The 27,253-nt window shown below is 41.9% G+C and overlaps 2 protein-coding genes across 15 annotated transcripts in view; both read right to left on the reverse strand.

The window, feature by feature from the left end:
• Positions 1 to 13,469, reverse strand: part of CDC14B (cell division cycle 14B) — a 49,425-nt gene extending 35,956 nt beyond the window's left edge. For all 14 annotated transcript variants that reach the window (XR_012648865.1, XR_012648863.1, XR_012648864.1 and 11 more), the window contains exons 1-4: positions 13,156 to 13,469; positions 5,263 to 5,356; positions 4,253 to 4,328; positions 2,364 to 2,456 (exon numbers count right to left, since the gene is read on the reverse strand). Coding sequence is in view for 7 of the 14 variants with exons in the window: in XM_075019745.1 (XP_074875846.1) it covers positions 2,364 to 2,456; positions 4,253 to 4,328; positions 5,263 to 5,356; positions 13,156 to 13,315 (423 nt within the window). In the remaining 7 variants the exon portion in view is untranslated. The remainder of the gene's footprint in view (positions 1 to 2,363; positions 2,457 to 4,252; positions 4,329 to 5,262; positions 5,357 to 13,155) is intronic.
• A 2,654-nt stretch (positions 13,470 to 16,123) lies between these two features.
• On the reverse strand, positions 16,124 to 20,860 carry PRXL2C (peroxiredoxin like 2C). Its single transcript, XM_075019756.1, has 6 exons — positions 20,419 to 20,860; positions 19,837 to 19,905; positions 18,274 to 18,327; positions 17,745 to 17,850; positions 17,366 to 17,497; positions 16,124 to 16,797 (listed from the first exon to the last, which is right to left on the reverse strand). Exons 1-6 carry the CDS (start codon positions 20,599 to 20,601, stop codon positions 16,670 to 16,672), a joined length of 672 nt encoding a protein of 223 aa, XP_074875857.1. The 5' UTR covers positions 20,602 to 20,860; the 3' UTR covers positions 16,124 to 16,669.
• Between the last annotated feature and the right edge of the window lie 6,393 nt (positions 20,861 to 27,253).

A 27,253-nucleotide genomic window follows, 5' to 3' on the forward strand; every position in this document is an offset into this window, starting at 1 on the left:
TCTTCATCAAAAAGCAAAGCACTCTGAACTGAAGAAGTAGGTAGATGCTTAAGCCTACTTTATTTAAATTTTAAATAAAAAAGGCCTCGATATATTGCCTTCCAATCAGGAAATATGCTTACAGACGTATATTTATCATGCGTTCTGTACAGATCTTACACTATGGCTCACCCCATAGAGAACAATTCAATTCTCCCTGCAGAAAGCGGAAATGTGGGATGTATATTTTTGAACACTTCAGCAGTGAGTGCTGTAATTAAGCCTGCCTCTTCATGAAAGATCATCAAAGGGCACCAAGGAAAAAAAGTAAGCCTCAGGGGCACAGTCTTTCTTCTGTGATCTTCCTTCACAGGAATCCCTCCCACATCAATCTGAGAAGAAACTGTACCCTACTTTATAGAAAAAGCAGTACCAAAGCAGAAGTCTGTTGCACTGCAAAGAAAATCAGCATCTTGCTAGAGCTACCTCACCACCTACAACTTATGATTCAGCAAAACAGACATGCTCCCATTCAAGGAGGGGATGATATTCACATAGTCCTTCACTTTGCCATGGGTCTTTAAGGGAAACTGCTGAACTAGTCAACCTATACAATGCAATAACCTAAGCGCAAGTCTCTGAACTCTGAAAATTAGCAGTGGTTTGGACTAGCCTTTTCTTGCCATACGCCAGCTGTCTGCAACTAGCCCTCCCACATGCATGGCTAGTCAGTCATGATCTCATGTCATACTTCAGCTGGATCTGTGTTACCATTCTTTCTGTACTCCGTAATTCCTACCTCCTTCACTGCAGTTCTTTGAAGCAACAACTGCCTACTCCTCTGTCCAACAGCCTCCATTTTTAATTATCAGGCTTTGGACTATCATGATCCATCCATATTAATCTTAGAGCTTTATTCAAGTCTGTCCAAGCATTCCTCTTCAATTGCATGTTGTTATTGCAACATGGCAGGGCTACTGAATGATCAGAAATAAGATTTGTGTTAGGTTTTTTGTATACTTTTACATAGTCAACCACAGTATTTTCATATTAGATTGTTTTGCCCTTAGTTAATTTTCTGTAACGTGGATTCTGCTCAAAATGTCAGCTGCAGCACTGCACAACACTACTACATATATTCAGAACAAAAGTTTAGGGAAAACCAAAACCCAGTTCCTTCCAAATAATGGCTGATAACTGAAACCAGTCCCCTCTCGCTTTCTGGGCCTCCATTATGATCAAGTCACTAGGAAGAAGTTTTCCTAAGAGCTGCAGCTGTTTTGTTAACATAATGACTTAACTGCAAACAGGTTTAGTAAGTCATGTTGCCAGTTTCCAAGTGGTTTAAGAACGCAAAGGTCTACAGCAACATTCCTAAGCGCCTGTGTTTCAAATATCAAGAGTGACGTATTTTGAAATCTAGTTCTAATTTGTAGTAAGTACTGTAGAAAATAGACAACTGAGAAAACCTGGGGAGCAGGAAATGGACCTCCTGCATGATGTAGAGAGGTAGCAAGGAGACTACCAGCATCACAGCAAGTACTGTATAGGCTTGCAGCTAATAAATAGGAATAACTTAAGGCTGTATGAATTTTGACCCCTCAAATCTCTAACATCAAAAAATGCGTAAGTTCTCACTTAATTTTATTACTCAGTAAACAAGAGAGATGGTTACAATCAAAGTGTGTTACAAGTCAAAGCAGAACCTGAATATGGTACATCACATCTTCCATTCTGAAGCATTCAGCATTTTATTCCTTGACTACACTTTTGTGTACCAAACACATGCAGCTGTGATGTCATCTTCCCCTCTGCAGTCAGGCACCTGGCTCAGTACATTTCCAGCCACCTTGTATATTCCCAGGCTTTATACTAGCTCTAAGCCTATCACATGATCTCACTCCTTCTCCTAGGTTAACTGAAGAGATCACCTTACATTAGAAAGGAAGCAGCTGGGGAAGAAAAGATATATTTAAATGTGCATGCAATGGGAAATGATACACTGTACTTAGTGCAAGATAATATTTCTCTGTTTTAAGAAAGAAAAAAGAGAGTATGTGTGGGTGGGGGAAAGGAAAAACATCAAGAAGCAGTCTTTTTTCTAAACTAAAATATTCATAAAGATTTTTTTTTTCAGTGGTGCTCTTACTTCTTAGGAGCATAGACTGCAGTAGAGAGGAAAAAAACCAAAACCATTCAACTCCATTCACATACCTACTAGATTTTAAAAACTGTCTTAGTATGTGGTACCTTACTATAAAATACATTAGCAGAAAGATTTTTCAAGAGAAAAGAATTGTTTTTATCTTGCTGTCTTAAAAATTGAGTATGAAAAAATGAACACATTTAGCAAGCTGATGCAATGTAAAAATTTAAATACTTACTGCGTAGGAGCCTATGAGGAATGCAGCATTTGCTTGTTTTTTCTGATCAAAGCCAGTATAATGAATTATTTTCTTCCTTATCAATGAAAATGACTGTATCAAGAAATGAACAAGATTATGATTTTGCATTTTAGACTTTTCATGCTTTCTTTTATAAAATTAGAGGAATGCAAGGGTCTGTTCACCTACTTTCAGCCACCTGTATTCAGAGGACCAAGTATACTGTAGACTAGTCCCTCAAAAGCTTTGGAATACTCTATTGCATTCCTACCTACATTGTTCCAGTATTTTTCCCAGTATCCAGCCTAAATAATTTTTGATACAAATTACAGTAGTATTTTTTTTCTCCTTAAATGCATTTAGTATTTCTAACTTCAAGCCCTATGTAACAATAGGCATTTATGAGAAGTAAATATAAAGTGGCATTCTCAAAAACATCACAGGCATGTTAAAGTCACAATAGTTTTGAAAACAGAATTTAGACTTTTTTTATTCTTAAAGAAAACCTGACTCTAGATAAATCAAATTGTAGTTGTTTCTAAGTATCAAGTAGTAGTTGTTTCTAAGGATCAGAACCATTGGAAAATACATGCTTAGATTAAAATATTTTTAAAGTATTTCTAAACTTTATCATAAATAACTTTAAAATTTCATCTCGGCTTGGCATATAGTTTCTCCAGTTACCTTAGAAAGGGGGTGGAATGGCATTGCCAAGAGAAAGGACACTTACATTTGTGGTGGCAGCAAACACTAGCTCCTAACTGGCCCTTGAAACAAATTTTGATGCGCTTGAAACTGTATACTTTGATCAACTGCTAAGCTATCATAAAATGTCACTATTTAAATAGCAATGTTACTTGCTCAGATACTATTCAATGCACTCAAGACAAATAAACCCCAGATCACTAGCAGTAGTATGTTCTCAGCAATCCTAACACACCTCTCCAGTATCAAACCCAAGATATTCAAAGGGATTGTAATATAGACTTGTGTTGCTTCAGAGCATCCTGTAAACAAAAATCGGAGAATATTGTCTCCAGCAAACCTGTTTGTAGTACCACAGGCACAAAGGAAGTCTGAATTATGCAAACTAATACCAGTGACAGACATCAAGGAATGAAAAAAAACCCCAATCTCTGTTAAACTATAATGTTCTGCATACTTCCCAATTTTCACAGTTCAGTGGCAGTTTCAAGATCTAAGCAGTTTTGAAGAGGCAAACTGTGATTCACATTAATGCTAATAAGCTTTTTTATCTGCCTAACAGGTTTTATATTCCAACATCTGTTAGAGGTCAACTAACTTGAAGTCATTCATGTTAATTAATATAGGAACTCTCTGTTTTAAAGACACTATGCTCTATCAAGATCCCAATCCCCAAAATTACTAAGCAACCCTCAGAGAAGCTAACTGGCAGTAGAGGCATGGCAGTCTCCTTCAGGACAATGCCATGAACACTATCAAAGACCAAATGTTGCTTCTTACCAGATATGTCAGGACCAGAAGAGAAACCCAAATCAAACAAAAAACATCTCAAATAAAAATGTGTTGCATTGCACCTTCAAGCTCACTCAATGCTGGCAGATTGCCAAGAAAACTGAATTCCAGGATGGGAGCTTTTCATTTAAAGAAGTCTGTACCCATTTAGCAACTTATCTTTTAGGAGCTTAACATTAGTTACTGCCACAGGGGTGCATCTTCTGGATCTTAAAAGTAAGTGGTTTTTCTCTCCTGATCCTCCTCCTCCCTAAATTTGCCTTGATAAAATTTAGCATTTATATTCAAAACTTAGCTCGATTAGGAACCCAGAAAAGCACCTGAACAAAAAAGCCCATTTGTTTTTGTTCTTTAAAAAGTCAAGAATATTGAATAAAAAACCCAAGTGTTACCTTTAATTTCTTATTTAGCTTGCAGCAGTATCTGTAGACCATTGCCAGATTGAGTGGTCCAAAGTCTGCATAGAAGCTGGTAGGAAAAAGGGGAAAAATTGTACATGACCTCTGCAACTGCTTTTTTTTTTTTAATCAGATGCACAAAGCAAGGAGTAATAATACATATGTGATATATGTGCATCATTTTAAAAACAAGAATGCCTTCTTACATACATAATTTGTTGGAGGAAGCAGTATTGTCATGTTTAAACAGGGACTCAACCTTTCTTGTTTTCTACACACATCACCATTCAAAACCAAACTGGAATACTCAAGGTTTCAAAAAATTCTCACTACCTTATCACTCGGTGACATCAGTTTAGAAACTCTATTTTAAGAGAAACCCAAAAGCTTTACTTTAAAAGAAGGCAATTAATATTGCAGAGAAAAGTGAACACAGAGAATAAAGGTTGATTAGTACCTTCAAAAACAGTAAGCACACCCTTGGTCAAAAATATTTAAAGAATTAGTAGCATTCCAGATCACATACAAAGGCATACACTGTTCACTATAGCGGAAATAATATATCCATTGTCAGCTCATAAAGGCTTGAATTGATTTTGCCAGTTTCTTCTCTTATTCTCGGAAGTTTAGACTTAAGATTCCACTTAATACGTGAGGAACCAAAGACATCCCCTTCAGCTCAGCAGTCCAGTGTGCACTTCTGAATATATATTTTTGCATCATGTTACTGTCTTCTAACAAGAATGGGTACAGTGAAAGCATCTGCTTTGAAAAGATTTTTAAGAAATCCTGATGGGAAACGAGGAAACCATTCTAAGACATATAAATCATCATGGCAGATAAATCTGAGAGGACCAAACTCGTGTAATTAGTTCTATAATGGGAATAGTATGTTTCCCTCAGCTACATTTGAAAACAGAATGTCAATTAGACTGGTTCCTCATTGCTGTTGTTCTGACTAATTTATTTCTGTAAAAAACAGGAAAAAAAAAGTCTGTACTTACTTCTCATATACAAGTTCATCATCTATGCAGAAATAATGGGTATTTGCAGCTCCACTCTTTGGTTTTTGGCAGAGAATTGCAAAATAAAGGCGATCTGAAATGCAAGAAAATTTAAAGCTTTTATAAACATACACTTTTCTGCTGAACTTCGGAAGTATTACCTGTCAACAGAACAATTTTAAATGGTTTAAAGTGAACCAAATCTTCTTTTAAGTATTACTGAACTAGATACTATTATTTCTCTGGTGTTAAGCAACAAGACATACAAAGACTGAGGCTTTTTGCTCGGCAGTGTTCCCGTAATCTGCAGCTCTTTAGTGTTCTTTCTCAAACCAAGTGTTCACAGGAAAGCTACCTGTTTGATGACTTTGCAATATAGCAGGAGCCTGACTTGCACCCACGCACAGAGAAAAGACCCACCTCCTTTTGGCAACAGATCCCACCTGTGGCACTCCGAATACCGCCCCCCCCCCCCAAGCCATAAATCCCTCAGCACCTCATAGCACCTACGTTAAATCAAACAGCAAAGCGTGCTTGTGCTGAAACACAGGCACTTCCCATCTTTCCGTAAAACGATGATTTCCACAGTAGTGGCGTGCAATTAAAGCCTGCAGGCAACAGACGCTGGAGGGATGTGAGGAGGCGAGGTGGCAGCCCACTGCTGTCCGCAGGAGCACCAAGCCCAGCCGCCACCTTGACATCCCTGTCCGCATGTCCATCCCCAGCCCGGCTGCCCCCTCAAAACCTGCATGCATGCAGGCAGGAGGCACCTTATGTTTGCCCCGGCTTTCTTCGTTAAGCTGAAGGGAAAAAAATGCCAACGGTATTCACATAGATATAAATTATTTTTATGGCCGGGGGAGCTGTAGCCCCAGTGAACTTTAAACACCAACTGTGCGGCTGCTGTAAATTGCTGTGCTTGTGGTAATTGGTCAATAAAAATTGAGGCCTTGCAGCACCACAGCAATACTTTTCTTCCTCCTGCTGAAAAAATATCCTTGTAAAATACAAGGATTAAAATTCAAACCTAAAAGGAAAGATTTTATTTTTTGCAAACTAGTTGTCTGGAATAGATATATTACTTAAATACCAAAACAGATCACCTGCATATAAACCTGTAATTTCAAGGCATAATTTCTGATAAAGAAAAATTGTATCTCCTTTTCCAGAAAGCAAGGGAGAGGAAAAAAAAAAAAATCACTTTATGCTTAAAAAAAATCCCCCATGACTAGCACTTAGAAATCATTACTTGCATCTTGAAAATACATGGTAAAGTACGCCATGAAAGGAGTCCCCACGTCTATCTATTCAATGCTCACATTCTCAGTGCTCACCTATGTACAGCAATATATCAGGGGATGGAGGCAGACAACACCAAAAAGTGTACATTTGCTAAATACACATTTTAGTAAAACAGCTGCCTGATGTGAATGGTTTGGCTTAAACATTTACAGGTCAGGTGCCACCAGAGACATGTGGAGTAACTCCTGAGCAAGTCAGGCACCTACTTCCTTACTCTCGCAGCAGCAGCAAGGCACCAAACTTGCTTATTTAATTTCTAACAGTCCCATCTTGCAGGCACAGTAGCTGCAGTACTAGCTGGGAAGTGCATTACCTGCTTAGAAAATTCTGTACCTCCCAGCATGTACCAAAGGATCTCCTGAAAACAAGCCAAAGCATAAAATTCAGAGTAATGCTGTGTGTTTTTAAGAAGTGACTAAACTGTCCCACAAAGGGAAATAGTGCGGAGAAGCAAGTGCAACGCCACCTCAACTGGATGCAAAATACACTATGGGGAAAACTGCTTCACAGAAAGGCAGTCCTGGGAAAGTGTTCAGGCCAACACTTCGGGAGTGGAGGGAGCCCCAGCTTGCCACAACTCCCCTGCATCTGTCCTCACCACTGTGTTACTCCCTGTGCTGTGTCTAGGTGGATTTGTGTGAATCATAAACTGTAACATGTATCCTAGCACACACACACAATAAATTTTAAAAAAGAAAAAAAAGAAAAAAAAAGCTACTTTGGTGGTTTACTTCCCTCTGCCATGAGAATGAGTGCTAATGTCTGTGGGGGGAGGACTGAGCTCAAAGGAGGAAGCAGAACAGAGAACTGAGAGGATACGATATCTAGGGAATGTGTTGAAACTGGCATTGCTAGATTAAACACGTCACACTACAGCTCCAAGCTATAATTTCACACTACTTGTAAACTGATTTAATGGCTAGCTGCCACCAGGTTGCTTAGAAGGAAAAGTTTTCTTCTGAGTTAGCTCACTGAACCAGTCCACTGGGGGTTAACAGTCGGAATACACAGCCAGAATTTTTCCCTCGATGGCATCTGTCCTTTAGATCCGGTCTAATTATTGACTTAAGACTGAGCTCTCAGTGTACACAAACAACATCCGCATCACACTCTGGGCAGAATGGCTGCAGTATTAAAACTGACACGCTACCTTCTTGCACACCAGCTTCTTCACGTAAATTTACATCGCTTTTGAAAGTATAAAAGCACTACACAAAGAGTAATCCAAAATCCTCAAATACAAAGGGAGGATCAAAATGAAAACAAATATATTTGCACAGGTCAAAGAACTAAAATAATTTAGCATCTTGCTCCTAAACAGGATTTGGAGTAACAGAATCACTTGCTTCCTCAGTGCTCCTACTTTTACTAAAAATCTTCTGCAGCTTTTGCAAAAATGTCCAACAAAAATAAGAACTCCTATCCTGAGTGAAAAGTGTGTAAAAGACCTTTTGAATTGCTATTCTTAAAATACCTGGAAGAAACTCTAGTTTAATGAATTTACAGAAGTACCTCACAATATGAGCAGTATGTGCCAAATGCCAATATCCTGACAAGCTGTCCGTTCCTGCGCACCACTAACAATTGCTCCTAACAGCAGGCTCCACCTTTTAAACATGTTTCTTATAGGGAGGTTTTAGAAATGAGCTACACAGAGAAGTCCTTTCCCATAAGCGTATTTACCTTTCTGCTGGCTTACCAGTCTGATAATCAGACAAATGCTGTGATTCTGACCACGTCTGGTTTTACCTCTTTTTTTGCAAACACTTTCCCAGTTCTGTTTAGCCAAAGATTACTGTGCTGATTTTTTAATAGGAGTTAACACATGCTGAGAAAGGAGAATTCCTTCATTAAGATCTGATTGCAGGATGAGGGCTTACACATAAAATACACCAGATCACTGAGGAATTGATTTCACTAGGATTCCACAAAGGTTTGGACTGCAGGAGCTAGGCTTCTTTTTATGGTTCCTTTGTGAATTTTAGCTTTTTAGTATTTCATTTACATATAGTGTGCTTGAGCATTTCCAGATTCCTGCAAATTTCTGATCAAGGGCCATCCTAAAACTATCAAACTAGAGCAGACCTTTCTAATCGTCTCTCAGAAGAATGAGGGGGTAGGGCTCACTGCTTTACAGGCTGCATCTGCACTGCAATTAGGAGATATGACCGCAGTATGTTAGATATACTTAAATTACACTTGATTTTGTTAGCCTCATGTAACAAAACAGTTAAAATACAGAAACATGGACGTCACTGTAGGCAATTAATTTGAGTAAGCATCCAACGTACAACAAAATGAGCCTGCATACCCCTAACCGAGGACTGTGTTACCACAGCTTTGCTACTGCTGGTACATGAACTAGGGAGATTAAAGCTAACACAAGCATGTCTACACAAGCTATAATAATCACACATCTGACTGCAATGTGCGTACAGCAGGAAAAGCATTTTGCTTCTTTTTCAGATCCACAGTGTTCTGTGGAAATAGATATGAGAGCTACCACTTCAAAATCATGTTAATGTGAATATAGAGATGACAAAATAATCTCCTTCCCTTTACTCTCAATAAGCCTGATGCTTCTCAGGATCTGCTGCACAGGCCTTGGAGAAAGAAATTTCAGTAATTCAAGAGACAACTAAATACAAAACAGGCACTCGCTGCAGGACAAGTCTGCATATGATCAGCAAAGATTATTTCATAAAAAAGAGAAACTCTACAGTTCTATTGTTAAAAAGATGCCTTAGATGAGAAATTCAGAGGAGACTGACAGTACAACAAAAACCAGCATTAGCTATTTTGAACTACCAGGAATGTAACCAGAGAGTTATTTACTACTGTAAGAGGAGTGTATTTCTAAATTCAGAGTTGGTACATGGTATTTCATTGTGTTTGATTTAAAAGAATCCAAAATATCACAAAGACATATGAGAAAATGTAACAGACAAATTCTGTTGCAATGTCAAGACGAAGAGCAAAATTGCACAAGATCTCCTTTTTAGTCATTCTGTCCTGGAAAAAGATTCATTCACTCATCACTACAGTATTTCACATTTAAGTGATGATAGAGTTGGCAATTTGAACAACAGCCTGGCCTCTGAAAAAGAAAATGAAAGCACACTAAAAAGCTATAGGAAGTTTTTATTTAACAGAAAACCGTGAAAAAAAGTATTTTCAGGGCCATGTCTCGACTGATCAACAACACTGTGTTACTTTACTCAAATATAGTCCTTGCACTCTGCTGCTCTTGCCTGATACACAAGACTACTTCACATACGGTCATGCACTTTCAAGTGCTGGATTAAATACTAAAAGCCTTAAACTCGTATTTAAAATCTTAACTTTAGGAAAGACTTACAAGTAAGTGAGATCATATTGATGAAAGAGTAAATACAGCTTTTGTACTAATTGGAAGTGTTGATAGTCAAAATGTTGGAAAGCTTAATGATACTCCATAGAAGTGTCTTTAGCATTCAAAAAAATAGTTTTCTACATAATGCACAAAGTTTATAATGACAAGCCAGCAATACTGGAAAAACAAAAGACAGCTCAATGGTTTGAAAAAAAACCCCAACACAAAACTAAAGAAACAACCCACCTTTCAATGAACATACGAAACCGAATGCTATTTGATAAAAACTCCAAGTGACAGTGTAAGTTAAAACGATTCTCAATAAAGAAAAAAAAAGGCATATATAGTACAGCTTAGAGCATCCTTTAAGATGTTAGTTCCTCACTGTAAACAAACTGGATATACACTTAGCAGGAGGACAAACAAATGTCAAGAAATGCCCCACAGTGTTCTATCACTTAAAATTTAATTCCATGTGTAGTTATTGAGTTACTTCATTTTAGAATTAAGTACCGAAAAGAAATGAGAGAGAAACACACACCTTTTGCCTGAGGTTTATGCATTATAATTCCACATCTTCTTTAAAATGTTATTTATAAAATCAGAGCAATGACAAAGAAAAGCAGCCAAGGAAAGGAAGTCAACAGCTTTCAAGCATTTTACACAGGATTGTTACATTTTCTTTAGATCATATAAATTACTTCTTTCAGAGATCAGAAGGATATGGGAATATGCTTCTAATAGACAGAAGAAATGCATTCAGCTCCAGCAAATTGAATTCATACCAGCAAGACTCATGCATTAGCTGACAAAGAGAAAATGGTAAGTCTTACCGTGCAGCTTAACAGACCAAAACAAACAATTTTTTACAATAGCTTTTCCGAACTAGTCTTAATAGTAAACAAAAATATTTAATTATTCTGATTAAAAATTATTCTGACATATGGCTGATGCATACATTAAGAAATTCATTAAGAAATAAAGAGATGCAGTAATTACTGTAAGTATTTTGAGCATAAAATCCATGCAAACAATGGATCACAAACTTTGCTGTTTATGAATGTAACATCACACAATAAAAGATCCATAACTCTTCACAGCTATTTGGGTTTGTTTTCTGCCTCTGTCTTTTGGCAAAGATGAAAATGAGGGTAGCCTGCAATGTTCTTACTGAGTTTGGCACTGTTTCTGTAAGCAGATAAGCTAACACAGATCTCTCAGCCTTTACAGAGGCTAAAATATTTACCAGTATGTCCATTTGCAAGAATAAGGCCTTATGCTTTAACCTATCTGCAGTCCAGAACTATTAATTCATTTCTCAGAGCTGCATTATGAGAAGGCAGAACTGACAGTTCAAAACTTGAACTAACTCCTAACAGCTGAATAAAAAGGTAAGCCTGTGGGCTTATTCTATTAAGGTTTCTCTTTTAAAAAATATGTATGACATATCAGCGTAATAAATATTAGACTATTGTTCCATTATTAGACGCTTGTAACCAGCAGCCACGGTGCACAGTGAGAAAAGAGGATGAAGACAAAATGCAATATTATTAAATAACCTACTGCATTTTAATCAAGTTTGTTATACTGTGTACTGCTGCATATGGTGAAATCCCACTGAAAAAAACACAAGTCAAAGCCTAAGTGCCCTACTGTATTATTTAAATGGGCGAAAATTTCTTTGGAGGAGCAAATACAGTAATTTAAGGGGCCTGCTGATGCCAGATGTGCATTATCAGATCCAAGCAACTGCTGCGTGAGAATGGTTACACGGACCTGTTTGCTAGAGATCTGAGCTGGGCAGGGCTGCACGGTATTCTAGGTAGTGAAATTACTTTGATATCAAAAAGCCATCAGCTGCCAAATGAGAGGTTACTACATTTAACCTTAAAATTGTACCATCATCATTTCCGATATAAATGGTTGCAGTTACAGAAAAATACACATATGGAGTTATTGTAGCATTAGAGTTCTGCACATAAGTACGCTATTATGCTTCTCTGTGTAGATGAGCCCTAAAATGCTGCATTTTAGGCTGGAGTATTCAGGATTTTATTTCGACAGTATCGGAGCTTTTTAAAAGGAGGAATCTGGTACGCTTTGGGAGGTTACATTCTTCCTACATCACTACACCCAATTTTCAAAACAAAATCTTGTAGTTTTCTAAACATATTGTTACCTAGGAGACACACTAGTTAATTTAAAGAACCCTGCTTCTTGGCACAGGTAAGACTGGTGCCTTTCGTCCACGTTTGTTTCTGGTATTTTTGCTTGCTCTGTCTACAGATGATTTCCCATGCCCTTCACAGAGAAGCGGTAAGTGAGGTTTATTTCTTGGTTTATAAGAGAAGTTGTAAATATGACCATTCTCAGATTCTGACACAGGACGTAAAAAGGAATTTTTTTTTCGTTTTGTTTTTTTTGCTTTCAGGCAAGCTAAACTCAAGCATGTCTTTTAGCTGGGGACCTCCAACCCACATCCAGAATTATTTCGGCTGTGTTCCAACACGCTTCTCCACAGAGGCAGGTTCCCGTGCCAAAACAAAGCACGGCTCAAACCAGAGGGCCGCCGAAAGGACGGAGGACACTGAGCAAACCTGCCTGCAGAAGCCGTCGGCGCTCGAGTGTCAAGAGGCGCGACGCGCGTCCATTATTTTACCCACTGGCCAGCAAGCACAACATGAGGGGGAAGATACATATATCCCCAGTACAGAGGGAACTTCCCGCTACTTCCCGCCCCCCGAAACCCGTTTTACTGGCTCAAATGCATTTTCCCTCTTGCAAGCACAAGGCAATCGCTCGGTGCAGCCACAGTCATTAAAAAAACCCCCACGGTATTCGCTCTTCTGGAAGCACTGTTGGACTAGCGATGCATTTTTAAAGCGTACTTCGCTCTGCGAGACGCCGGCGAGGCAAGGGCTGACCCCCGGCACGGGCAGAGGGCAGAGGCGGCGGCCGCCGCCGCCCGAGCGCCCCGGGGTCCCGGCGGGACCCCGCGCTGAGGGGAAGTTTTCCCGCCCCGCAGCCGCACCTCCCACCCGCGGGCCGGCGCGGCGCCCACCGCCGGCACGGGACGCGACTCGCCGGGACCGGGACCGGGACGGGGACCGGGGACGGGGACCGGATCCCCCCCGCGCGCCCCCCGCCCCGTCCCGCCGCCGGCAGCCCGGCGCCGACACGCGCCTCAACTCTCCCGCCGCGCTGCCACCCCGCCCGCCCCCCCGGCACGCCCCCCTCACCGGCGATCCTCAGGCAGGTCTCCGGCGCGGCGGGGGGCGGCTGCCGCCGCTGCTCCGCCTCGCCCCCCGCCGCCCGCGACGCCGCGCCCCGAGTTCTCTTCAGAGCCGGCGGCGCCGGGGCTGCCCGGCGCCGGGCCTCGGCCCAGCTCTTCCGCTTCATGGCGGAGGCGGCCGCGCCGCTACGGTGGGTTGCGAGGCGGGCCGCCTCATCCCCGCCGCGCCGCGCCGCGCCGCTCCCCGCGGGGCTCGGGCCGCCCGAGGGGAGGGATCCCGCGTCGACGACGGCGGCGGCGGCGGCTGACGCGTCTCCCCGGACACCGCCCCCTCCCACCGCATGGGAGGCATGCACCGACGGCCCCCCGCCCGCCCGCCCCGAGCCGGCGGCAGCTCCCGGCCACCTCCCGGCACCCCCGCCGCCGCTGATTGGGTCAGCGCCGTGTGGCGTCACCAGCGCGGAGCCGTGGGGACGGTGATGTCATAGCGGCCGCTGGAACAGGTGGGCCGGGGGGGCGCGGACGGGCGCGGCGCTTCGGGTCTGCCGGCGGCCGGCGGGGCCCTGGGCACCTCGCCCCTGCCTCGGCTGGCGGAGTGCCGCCGGGGCGGCGGGGGGGTGGCGGCGTGACCGAAACGCGGCGCGAGGGCCCCGGCTGCGGGGTGCGTCCGCGCCCACGGACGGGCCGGCGACGCTTGCGCTGGCACGAAGCCGCCGCCGCCTTCGCCGCCTTTGGAAGCGAGTGGTTTCGGTTGGGTTTCTGGAGGCGTCGCGGTCTTCCAGGTGCCTCTCGCGGCGCGTACCGGACGAGGGTCCCCGGGGGACGCGGCGTTGCGTAAGGCCAGCTGAAACCGGCCTGGGGCGCGCGGTCGTTTTCTGGTCTGAACATTAAGTGGATTTATCTGGAAAGTGAAAATAGCTGGGTTTGGGTCTGCTTCTCAGACACAGCGATACTTTAAAACACACCATTATTTTAAGTAGGTGTTGAAGTAAATCAAGCTAGGAGTTAAAACAGCTTCTGGAAACTGCTCCCTCCCGACCTCTGTCTAGTTGGCCGTGACAAAAGCCCTCGCTGAAGTATTCTGCCATCTGCTGAGTGTGAGGCCAGTGTTTATCTCCCACTGGTTTCTGCCTTTGCCTGCAGAACTTTTTTAAAAGACTTTTTCTAAGTAACACCAGAGACCTAAAATTCTGCTGGCGCTTTGAAACCCATTCCTAACGTGGACGAATGTGGCCATCGTTGTTGCAATTCGTTACACAGGTGGGAATCATCGTCTTGCAGGGCAGCAATGAACTCGGTGAAGCTGTGGCCACATGCAAAATGCAGGGCCGATGCCCTAATTAAGATTGCTCTTCTACTGAATCCTCCCCTCTGTCTTCTTCCCTCTTTCTGTCTGCTGGTTGCGAATCTTTCTGAAGAAGTGATGTTGCTGGGATAACACACAGGCCATGGTATGGTTCCTGTCAGTATTGAAATGGTGAGGGTGGATGACTTCAACCTACAGAGCTGTCACACTACAACTTCATTCATTCCAATCCCTTTTAAGTCCACACTTCTTTTAGCTACAGTTAGTTTTAGTTAATGTATTAGCGGCAATAGAACTAGTCCCACTGTGTATTATTTTAATTCTGCTGAAAGCTAAACAAGCAGAAAAACAGCTAGCCAAACACTTCCTTTAAAATTAAAAGCACCAAGAATATGAAAGTGAAGTGATTGCAAAACAAAAATAGAACTAGGGTCAGTGTCCATCAGGTGAATGAAGCAGAGTGGAAGCACTACAAGTAAACTGGTATCATTCTTTCTCTTTGAAAATAATTTAAGTTTTCTCCATATCTTATCTTTGTTTTACAAACAGCAGACCAGTTTTCTAGCTTGCTTTCTGCTGTGGTTTAGGTAACATAGAGGCAGCTGCATTCCAGAGTTTCTGACATACTCAAAAATACTGGTGAGCTGGAGAAGCCCTGAAGGGAGGGGGCAGCTCCCTGTTTACGAATGTAGGGGCAGTGGTTCGTGAAAAGCAGACTTTACTCCCCTGTGAGCCTCAGCCACTGGTCCCTGTCTGTTATGCCAAGTTCTGAGGAAGCCTCTGGCCAGCCCTGAAATCACGCGGGTTCAGAGTCTGCACATGACCACTTTTAGCCCTGGCCCAACTGCTGTTTAGTCAAAGCAGGGAATTGAACATGGTGTTTTTACATTTATAATATCCTTCTTCTAAACACACCGTATCAAAATGTGTATGTAATTAATAAGGTGCTAAGGCATAGTAGCTTTAATGGAATTACATTGCTCAGTATCATTACGTTTCTTAAGCAAGCCTTTTCTTTTTTGTCAGGGAACACTGCATTTAATTTCACATGCTCTTAGTGGTGTAGAGCTCTCTGGAGCTTGCTCTGGGCCTGCCAGTGACCTTAATGGATGCAGGGACAAACCTCTTCACAGAATACTGTTCTACAGTTGCACTAGTGCGAAAGCTTGAAAGGGGAGAGAATTTGCAGGTGAGATATATATGAATAGTAGCACTTTACAGTGAAGGCCAAAGATCAGAAACTGCAGAGGAGGATATGCTCCTCCATAAATCTCAGAAAATCTTATTTTAAAATTACTGAAAAGAAGAGGCTCATGGATGAAAGAGGGCACATCTACTTTAATGAAAGCAATAGGTACTGAACAAAAACACTGCTAGAAAAATGGGTAATATGAAGTCTGACAGAACTGCAAACCTAAATGCTGTTGTCCTTAGCTCAGTTGTCTAGGACAGAAATAACTACGGACATTTTTTCAGGGACCTCTTGCTCTGAGAGGAAGTACATACACACAAGGGAGAATATTCTGCTGCAAATCTTCATAGGAAAACAAGTAATTGACCGTGGCCTACTCCAAAACTGACATTCTGATCAGAAATATGTTTAAGACACACCTCTCCTCTTACAGACCCAAGTTTTTGCATGACACAAAAGAATTGCAGACAATGCATGATGTATTTTAAATATTTATTTAAAACTATAAAATGTATTTCATAATATCTGCCAGTAGCAGATGCAAAAGGAGGCATGAGATTGAGTCCTAGTGTTCAAAACTGTGATTTTTCAAGGTATATTTTAATACAAGATTGTCATACGGTGCTGGAAGCTTTAAGACATCACTGAGAAGTACTGGATTGAAAGACAATGTGATCTGCTGAAGGCAAAAATCCCAAGTTCCTCCTGAGCAAAACCAGATTTTTTAGTTTAGTGCATCTTGAACAAAGATTTTTAAAATATATTAGCAAGATTGGTTGATGAGGAAATAACAAGCTAGAGGATTTTTTGCTATAAGTCTCCGTTGTTTTAGTTTTTGTTATGCGCAATGGAAATAGCACTTCCGTGTCCATCTTCATTGCCAGGTAGTTTATTCTGTGCTCTGATTTTCTCAATAAGGTTTCAGATGTCCATAAAGACACAACAGTACCGATGCTGGTGGCAATTCACTGGAGAATTGTTCTTGCAGAGCACAAATAAAAAAAATTATATATTGTGTCAGTGTCATATGTCAATAATCTGGGGTTTGTTTGTGAAATTTACTGTTTTAACTCCTGCCAGCTGCAAAACTGTGTTAATGGGAACATGATCCAGCCTGTTTCTATCAAGGTGCAAAAAATGAACTTCATTGCCTGGAATGGAATGAGAATAACATGTAAATAGTTGAATAAAATATTTATTTATTCAAAGACATAAATGAATCAAAGAAGCATTCTGATTTCCTACTAGTTCTTGTACAAATGTGTACTAGCTCTACAGAATGCATAATATGCTGTATTTTAAACAATAACAAAGATTTTTTTTTTAGTTAAGTTATAGAAGCAAGGAACATCTAACTGATAAGTCTTCTCCTCATGCATTATTCCTGTACTAAAACCGCAATAAATGCCAAGAGTCAAATGTGAAAGCAGAGTGTAGGTGAACACCACAATGTCAAAAAAAACCCCTCCAAACTTGGTGGCTGTTGTTCCATCAGCACTCCTATCAGTTTTTGCAGGACTACGATCAGCTTTGTGCCATCTCTGTGGGAGGTGAGACTACACAATGACACTTCCACAGTTTCCTTCAGCTGGCAAAATCACACATTTCAACACAAGACTGTCTCACTGGGATCCACAGGGACAGCAGCCGAGAGGGTAGCATTAAAGCAAACAGCTGAAGGAGAAGACTGTAACTTGCACACAAAACAAAGAAGCTCACCTGGGCCTAAAATCAGAGCTCCTCCCTGCTGAGCGGGGTCTCCTTGAAAATCAAAAGCTGGGCCAGTCATTGCTCTCCACATACTCCTAATACTTCCCAGGAGCGTGTTCGATTTCACATGAGGGCTCCGCACTAAACAAAACGGCAAAATACTTGTTATCTAGAAATATGAAAGTATATAAGGAGAACAACAAAATCGAACAGCTGCTATGAATAGGTTAGAGTTTCCTGATTGCCGGTGTTCTGAAAAAATACAGCCTACGAGAGATGGTCTGATGGGCACCTCCCTTCCTATTTACATTGTGATCACACTATTTTACCAGAGCGTTCTTGCTTTGTTCTGTGTTAAGTCCAAACAAGATGAGAAAATTATTCTTACCTGATATATTATTACCTTCACCTCTTTTCATGCCAAGCGTTTTATAAATTTCCCTTTGTGGATCTACATACATTTCGTGTGTATACCCAGTTAAACTGCAAAAGGGCTGTAAAACATATGCATACAAAAAAAAGTAATATTTTTAAGGTTAAGACAGTAATTAGGATCTACTGACAGTGGAAAAAATACTGACACTCCACCACCCCTACTCCCCCCCCGATTTGGAAACCTGTGGATTTGTTATGTTAAATTAAAGACCAAAAATTTTTTGCCCCAAAGCTTTTACTAAAACAAAGCTACCAGTGAAATCAAGAAAAGATGTTTCCTTAGCAAGCCCCAGTGGTTTTTAAACTGAAAGTTTTAGTTATTTACTTTATTCATGTACGACTATTAGAATTGCTTCATGAAAAAGAATACTGTCCTCTTTGTGGTTGCAAATGACCATCTTTTCACTCAGAGCAAAATCCCTCAATGCAGACCATTAAGACACAACAGAGGATACAATGCATTTAATGACTACTTTATTTACCTTGATGTGATGATAAGATGACTGTCCAATAACTATAAGCCTCACATTTGCTTCCTAGAACAGAACATGGGTATTGAAACTGTAAAGAGGAGCTTGGTGTTTCTGCATGGCTGCAAAACATTCTCAGAGGCTGTTGTCCTGAGTTAAAATTATTTGAAATTAACATCGCTTACATATTTGGAGCCTGCACCTTTGTCTATCACCTACAGTTAGCAGCTACATTAATTTATTAAATGAAAAATTATTTTTAAAGATACTTTTTAAGTTACAGATGTGTAAACTTTTAAGTTTTCTGTAGCATAATCTCTTCAATTGATTGCAACCTGCTATGATTTTGGAAATTCAAAATTTCCACTCAGTTGCACCTGCATCTAAAGAAGCAGCATGCAAATATTGGTGCACATAAAAGTACATCTGTGATTTACATATATGGATGCTCATTAATAGATCTAACTTGCATCTGCATGTACTGCTGTCTTTTGCAGGTGCAACATTAGGCCTGAGTCTAAAATAGAGACCAAACCGTTAAGTTCCTTTAGATGCCAGTAAAATGCTTAATAAAATTTAAGGTTGTTTTAATATTAAGGTAAAATACTTGCCTTTCCCACATAGAATCATTTTGCTTGTTATGAAAAGAAACCCTCCTAAAAACAGAATACTCGCAGTAAGAAAAGCATGGATGGTTTTGATTCTCTGTATAGATTTATTTGAGCAGCCAAATTAAGAAAATGTTATTCTGAGTAACACTGATCAAGCCGCTCGGAAAAAATCTGTCCTGAGAAGGGGAGCTGACAAAGAAATTGCCCAAGTTCCTAGTCTATCTAAGGCTTGCTGTCAGCAAGGAGCTGAGTCTTTGTCATCAGCTATGCTGCTGTTGGGAATAAAATATGACAGAATTTCAGTCAGCAGCCTCGGACAGACAGATTGACCTTCCACATTTAGCAGGGGATCATTGTCTTTCTCTGGTATCTCCTACCACCCAACAAATACCCATCCATAGCAACCTCTGCCCACTCCATTTCTCCTTTCTGTCACTATGTCACTCCTGTTTGTGCAGCTGCCTGGAGAACAGGTCATACAACTGATGCAGCTTACAAATAACTGTAGAAAAAGATACTATTTTTAATCCAGATCAATTTCCTGAACTTGTTCCATGCACAACCATCAGTCAGCCATACAGGCATAATGGAAGAAAGGGCTACTGCCCTTTTGTTAGTTAGTGGTCGGGAGAAGACAGCTGCCCAGGCTACTACTAATACCAAAAGAAATGCCTGTCAGGTGTTGTCTAACTGTTCAGAACACAACAGAAAAAACAGCACCCAGCTAATGGGGCAGGGAGAAATAATGCTGCTGCAACAGAGCATGTAGTGTAATAAATCCTTTCCTGCATCTCCTAGGCAGATCCATTAAGGCTATTGTAGCAAACGATGAAAGCGCTAACTTTCTTCTGAGCCTTTTTTTTGATTCCTAGAAGGTTTAAGCCTCATGCGAGCCTGCAGCGGGATGTAACACATCTGCTCGACTACAGCAAGCCCATGTAGGTATTGAGGGCAGAGTACTCACTTGTAAAAATGCCTCGGGGACTTTTGCCAGGTCTTCTACATACTCCTTACAGGTGTAACATAAAAAATTCTGCAACATAGCCAGTTGGATGTGTCAGACACGGACATAATTGCTTAGCAATGAAGCATCAGACTCTGACCTGGGGCAAAAACCGTTTTGGAGGTGATCGGGAACTGGGGAGAGGGAAGATGACAGTTCGCTGAAGTCACCAAATTTGGATTAGGATTCCAGTTTAATCCAAGCCTGAACAAGGACACCGGGCTTGGGGCCTTGCTAGTATTTTTATCTCCGGATATTTTAGGAACGTGGGGGCTGGCCTGCCAGCTAGGAAATTGGGGGACACACAATACTCGTTTCCCTAAACTCACGGTTGGAGAACTGTTTCCTTCCAGGTGACGACTGCACCATTGCACCCAGAACGGGCGTTCTTCGAAGCAGACCCGACCTGCTCCGTGCTCTCCTTTCTCTCTAGGGCTCCAGCCTAGCTCGAGTCAGCCCCCACGCCGCCTCCCCAGCCCCACTCGCAGCCGAGCCGGGCCGGCCGGCGAGCCGACCCCTCCCGGGCAGCCGCTCCCTCCTCACCCGCACGAACACCACGATGGCTTTTCGCTCCCCGTACAGGGCCTTGAAGGGGATGCTCCTCCCGTCCGCGTCCACCACCAGGCAGCGGGCGGCCTCCCGCAGCTCCCCCAGCTCCGGCCGCTGCCCGCAGCCCCGCGCCCGGCCGACCTGCTGCGTGACGGGGGGCGCCGGCGGCCCGGCCATGGCCCGGCCCAGGCCCCGGCTCCGACCCCGGCCCCGGCCCCGATCCCGGCCCCGGCTCCGGCTCTGTGCGCCTCTGCCTGGCCCGGCCCGGCCCGGCCTACCCTGCCCGGCCGGGGAAGGAGGAGGAAAAGAAAGGCGGAGCCGGGGAGGAAAGCTCGGGGGCTGTGTGGCTGCGAGGAAGTGCCGGGGCTGGGCGGGCGGGCATCGGCTCCTTCCCGTTCCTGGCAGGGACGTGGGGTCGGCGGCCCGCCGCTCGCTTGAGGGGGAGCCGGTGAGTTGAGGGCCTGCGGGTGAGAGGAGGGGGAAGTCCGCTGCCGAAACCGCTGCGCCTCGGTGGCAGCCAGAATGCAGTTGGTGCCGGGAAAACGGAACAAAGTCAAGCCGAGCCTCCCAGAAGCGGTGGGGCAAACAGAAGCAGTGACGCTGCTGTACAGTCCTCAAGGGCAGGGTTCGCTTTGCAGGGGGCCGCAGCGTTTCGGGGGACTGTGAGAGAGCTGGAGAACTCTGTTTTCGAGGAACTGTCGAGCTGCTGCGTGAGAAAAAAAACAGGCCCCGTTTCCTTATTGAAGTAAAAGCAGAACTTCATGGGACCTTGGCAGGTGAATAGCAGAGGATGCTGAGCAGTGCAAATGCTTATGTGAGTGGGTGTATCAAGTGCACATAGAAATGAGTGAACAGACCTTTAAGAACACTAGACAGCTGAAGAGTTTTGTATATCTCCTGCGTTGTTGTGTTAGCTGAAAGCTCATGAGGAGGAGAGCGCTTTCTTTAGTGGACAGAAAAAAACAAGTATCAGAGGGAATAGGACTGGGGGAACTCCAGAAGTTAGTCTCCTTTATGAAGCTGTGACAATGTTAGTTCCAAAGTGTCTCTTGGCAAGCTGTACCAGTGTCTATAATGTGAATGTTATTCAAACTTACATCCCCTGTACTTTGGGTTAAGCCCATTGCTTTTGGGCTTACTGCATCGACTTTTCAACTATACACAGACTATTGCTATGTTGCCCTCGAACTCCTGTTTCCTAGACTAAATAATGCCCCCCCCCCTTTTATGATTCTGTCTTCTCATAGGTCATGTTTTCTAGAATTTCTAGAATACAGGTTTTGTAGTTTCCTTTGGACTTTCTAGATGGTTTCTGCCATTCCTGAAGTTCACTGCCTAAAATTAGACACAGTATTTTAGCTAAGCATTAGGTTTTCTTCATGTCTTGGATCTGTACGTCCACTTACACATCCTAGCATTGTGGTTGTGCTTTTTGCAACAGCACATTTTTTACTCCTTTTCACCCTGAGAGCCCCTGTCACACCCAGCTGTTCTGCTCCAGACCTTCCCTAGAAGGGAGGGCATTACCACCATTTCTTTTACAACACTCGGTGAAAGAAATTCTCTCTAACGTCACAATGTCTGAAAAGTCAAATTAGCTCTGTGTAAGACATTTACACAGGATGGTACAACATAGTTGGCCCTCTAGTTGGGATACCTCCCAACTCTGTTTTAAAACTTTTGCCAAAAAGACCTTCAGGGCACGTAAGTTGCTTTGTGCCATGTTGACAGCAGAGACAAGTCAGCTCTGCACTATAAGTAGCATAAGGGAAAGTGATTCCTGATGGATAGCTCTTTACAAGTTTCCAGCATATACACACAGGTGAAACTATCCAGCCACTAGTATAGCCCTGTTGTTTCAGTAGTGAAAGTTTATGTCATGATATGGATCCAGCTTGGGGCTTTGCCATGTTAACTGGGATCATGATAATAATACTTTGCTGATCTAGCATGTCAGTGTTTGAATGTTAGCAAAGCACTTGTGTATTTGCCTATGGCTGTGTACTTCAAGGACTAATCTTGCAGTCCAGTGTGCCCTCACAATGACTTTGATTTAAAAGGCAATGAGCTCAAATCGCTAAAGAATTTCTGAAAATTGTGAAATGTACATTTTGCTAGATAACGGTTGGACTGCGTGATCTTAAAGGTCTTTTCCCACCTAAATTATTCTGTGATTCAGTAAGAATTTGGGCAGTATTAATTCCCCATTGTTGTTGTCATCAGGCTTCTTTGTTCACTTACCAGTTACCTATGTATTATGCTTTCAGACAGATTTCTTCAACTGGCAGCTGCTGAACCAAATGTGGGCTGTGCAGCACTGCTCTGCGGCTCTTCAGCAGTACTGGCGGGAATGGCCCGCCTAACCTTGACTACCGCAGGCTGTAGCAAAGCAGGGAGAACTGACCGCTTTTGACATGCTTTGCTCTTCGTTTTGAGGCTGAAGTGGGCAGGCTGGGCACATAACCTTGCTGTGTTACTGCTGCAGTAAAACCTGAGGGCAGTGTTGGGCCAGGCCCAGGGGCACGGCTCAGCACTTGGTCATCAGTACAGCTTGGACCAAGGCCCTTGCCACTGCAGCTGGAAATCAGAGCCTGCAGAAGAGGCAGTCGTACCGCTACAGGGGAGCTGCTGCCACAGCCTCCGAGCAGGAGCACAGATAGGGATGAGCCTACAGATGAAAAGAGTTGGGCAGAGTGGTGTCACAAACTCAAAGCACACTGTCCTGGCTCAGTCTGTGCATAGGTGACCTTATGCTTAGAGTCCAGAGAGCTCATTCTCACTTGATTTGAAATGAAACCTTTGAGGAGCCCAGCCTGTCTGGGAGAGCTGGTAAACATTCCTACTAGGCCAATCAAGACTGCCCACAGACCTCACCCTTTTATGCTATTTGGCCTCCTTAAACTAGCTGAAGAAGCATATACTTAACACCTGGTTTCAGCAGTATACAGTTGAGGAATAGCAACTTTTTTCCAAGGATATTGGCCAAAGCATTCTCTAAAGCCCCTCAAACAGTGTGGTTCTAATTTTTGCTGGAGATTCTTAAGTGTTGCTAGAATACAAACATAAATTGCTGTCACCCCCAGTTTCACAGAGAAAGAACAGAGGTGAAGGCAGTTGAACACTGACATGTCCTCTGAAAGAGGAAACACTCAAAATTAGCAGTCACTTTTGAAAGCTGAAGCTTAAAGCCTTTCATTTATATATGCTTAATAAAAATACAGATTTAAGTTCCACTGACTTAGATGGGAAGAAAGACACCATATCTGCTGACATTATGGACAGTACTGTCTAAGAGTGCAGTCTACTAAAACCGTACAATTCTTCAGTGTGAGCTGTGATTATGGAAACTTGCCCTTTTTTCCCCTGGTCTCTTTTCTTTTTAGCTCTTAAATATAAGAAATGTTGATAACTTAAAAAAACATAGCCGTCAGAGTGATGTCTTTTTCAGTGTCTTAAGGAGACTAAATTAGTACATTGGCATTATTAATCATGATGTAACATTCAAGATGCAAGTCACTTTCTTTGCTGCAGTGCAATTTACAGTTGTAAAGAGAAACTTAGCTAATATTTAATTAGCCAAGTGTTGGGTTACTTTGTGCTGTGGATAGGAAATTCAGATTCCTACCATTTCAAGAGGAAGAAAAATAATTACACACAGTTGTGGAATAATATATTTGTTCTGAAATGACTAGTGAAACAAAATACCAGCTGTAATTATGCAACCTGAATTCCTTTATTTACAACAGCTGAACAAAGTATCTGACAAGAGAGGTGTGGCCTATATCAATAGCATAAACACTGACTAGAGTATGTGGTGTTTATTTGTAAAGCAACATGTTATTATCCATTTACTGCAAGATGTATGGTTTATTTAGCACAAGTGTATTTCTTCTTGTTTATCTAAATATTATTTAGCTAGAGATAACATAGTTGTTATATTAATCAGTGTTTACAATTCCAGAGTAAAAATATCATGCTAAGTGCTAGCTAAGAATGAGGATTTTTTTAAACTGTGTGCACTGTCCTGTAGGTAAGAGGCTTTTTCCTTTATGGCTGCCTTTCATTGTTTCCTTAGTGTCATGATATACCAGGGGTACACTAGAGTCCTTGGCATAGGGTCATGGGACTGATTGTTCTGATCAGCAAGGGCAATAATTTTCAGCCTTGAAAATCATGTTGCAAACGCTGGCTTCATCTCCATTTTTTCTACCTGGTGTGTGCTCTTATCTCCTGAAGTGGTTTCTCTTTAGTTTTACTTTCTATTTTTTTTGCTGAGGGAGGCAATATTACAGTTTCAAAACTTTGGCAAGTTTTGCACTTTGCTTTTTCACTCCGGCAATATTACAGTTTCAAAACTTTGGCAAGTTTTACACTTTGCTTTTTCACTCCTAAAAATTTTTCAAGATTATTTACAAAACTAAGGGCTTTGTAAGTCTGGTTGCAGTGTCAGTATGTATTGCATACTGATTAACTGTTGTTTAACAACACAAATAAGGTAAATATAATTAAAAATCTAATAGTTTAGTGATTATACTGACATATGGAGAGAAAAAAAATTATCCTGTTATGCTTGGCATATTTAGTTTTGTAATACAAACCCTACAGAGAGAGCAGTAACTACAAACTTTACTACACAACAAAATGTAACAATATTAAGTGAAATGCCCACACTTTGGTTAATATAGCCTCAAAGCATAAAGAAAGCCTTTAATGCATTTAGTAAGACCTTTCTGTATTTGGTCTCTTTCTGTTTTGCAGCTCCCCACTCTGCTGCAAATGAGAAACAGACGTGACCATCTATATGTCAAGAATAGTAAATTATATGTGAAGATGTGGTTTAGATGCTCTTAAGTGCCACTGGTTTGAATCTTTCTTTAAAGAACTAAGAGGAAACAAGTGTCTCACCTGAAGAAATCACTACTTAAATAGATCAGACACAGTCAAAAAGCAAATAAAAGATACGCTGCAATCCAAACTGGCCAAACAGACGTGTCTTGTATCTTGTTAGCAGTAAGGCTCTTAGAAAGTAAGCTAATTATCTTTAGTGTTTAAATCATAGTGTAAACTAGATCAGAGGATTAAGAGATGAAGAACGTGAAGAAAAGCGGAGGTGATCTCATGGGGTGTTCATGCCAAATTAAGCCTTGTTAGTTAAGACTCTTGCACTGGTGTCTTACAAGGTAACCCAAAAATTTCTTGAGAGCTTTAGATACTGTTCCCTTTTTTACTTCCATCAGAGCAATCTAAAACTTTTTCTCCCCCCCCCCCCCGCCCCATATTCTACTGTTTTTTTTGCAGGAAAAGCATAATTTAAGATTTAAGAATGTTGTAGTTCCCAGCTGCTATTTCTATTTTCTGTGTTGATAGAGAGCTGGGTGTGTACTTAGCAGTGGATTAAGTTTAAATGGCTCTTTTACATATGGCAATGTTGACATTTACCTACAGTTAGGAATTCCCTTCTTGAGGACAGTGGATGGTACTATATTATTGCTGGAGGCTAATAACTGGAGCTAATTTTAGCACACACTTGAAACGGATCTCATTTATTTCCTGGTATGTAATTGAGTAGCATCACTTTAACATTGGACACCTCTCTTGTGCCTCTTTGCTAGAGGGATCAATTAGAAACCCAGGCTAATTCCCCTATAGAGGTAGATTTGATTTTTTTTGCAAGCACTTAAGCTTGACTGACTGCTCATACCCTGAGGACTACAAATCCATGGCCCGTGTCCACCCTCCTCCCTTTCAAAATGGCTAAAATGTGTTGCCTAATTATCTCTTATTGTTGTGTGTCTGACTGAGATGGTGTATGTGCCAAACCGAGATGAAGCAAGCCGCAGATTTCATTTAGTGAGGCCTTCCTGAAGAAATTATTTAAATAAGAAAAAGGAGTCCAAAGGTAAGGTGTCTAATGGCCATCATGTGAATCCTCTGTCAGAAACTTTAGAGATCACAGCTTTCCAGCTGGCTCTCCTAAGAGGGCCTTTAAAATCCTCTCCAGTAGAAATAATGCGTTTGGTTTGTTAACAATGAAAACTTCTACCACAGACAGTAAAATTCATGCCAGACCTGAGGCGGAGGGCCCAGACCTGAGGCAGAGGGCCCAGCCCTGAAAGCCTTTTGGGCCCGGAGTTTGTGTGGATGTTGGCGTGAATCCTGCACTTGGTGCTTTGAGAGCTGGTCCTTGCCTTAAGGCTCAAGAATCTGGCCCCTGCCATATCTTCCAGTGTTTAAACAAGAAAGCTGTTTTTCGTCCTGCCGTTTTCACCATAATTACGTTATTTGCTTCAACAAAGATGTCAATGTGCTTCACAAGATTTTTACTTCTTAATGAAGCTATTTATTCTTTCCTTATTTTTCAATTGCTATTTTCAATGCTCTTTATACATACATTTCTAATGCAGTCATCTGTTTATGCACAAAGCTAGCAGTAGAAGTGAAGAATGGAATAAAAGGGGGGGGAATACAAATACGTTAAATATGCGTTAGTTACAGGCAACTATAAATAAAAATGTATTAACATATCAGCTAAAACACAGCTTCTCAAACTGAAACATCTGTAAATGTAAAAAAACTGTTATCTTTCTTTGCAAATTGGTGAAAGGTCATTTAAATTAGTTCCAATTTATGTACTAGTGTTCCATTACACCATCATCTTTCATGTTATAAGTTGGCATGTGCAATATTCTTCTGTCTGCAACCAGAGATTTCGCATATAAAAGCTGAAGCATAAAGTACACACCCAAAAAAAATTAAAAAAGAAAAGAGTAGTAAAGGACTGAAAAATGGCTGCTTACATTCCCCTCAAAACTCTATTAAATATTTTTGT

The sequence above is a fragment of the Buteo buteo genome, chromosome Z, assembly GCF_964188355.1.
Source record: "Buteo buteo chromosome Z, bButBut1.hap1.1, whole genome shotgun sequence".
Taxonomy (NCBI): Eukaryota; Metazoa; Chordata; class Aves; order Accipitriformes; family Accipitridae; genus Buteo; species Buteo buteo.

Excerpts from the sequence above, each read along its gene's own strand:
- PRXL2C (XM_075019756.1), bottom strand. The coding sequence starts at position 20,601 with ATGGCCGGGCCGCCGGCGCCCCCCGTCACGCAGCAGGTCGGCCGGGCG. Across the intron at positions 19,906-20,418 it reads CCATCGTGGTGTTCGTGCGG|AATTTTTTATGTTACACCTG; the intron begins GTGAGGAGGGAG and ends GCTATGTTGCAG. Across the intron at positions 16,798-17,365 it reads AGCTCTGATTTTAGGCCCAG|GCAATGAAGTTCATTTTTTG; the intron begins GTGAGCTTCTTT and ends ATTCCATTCCAG.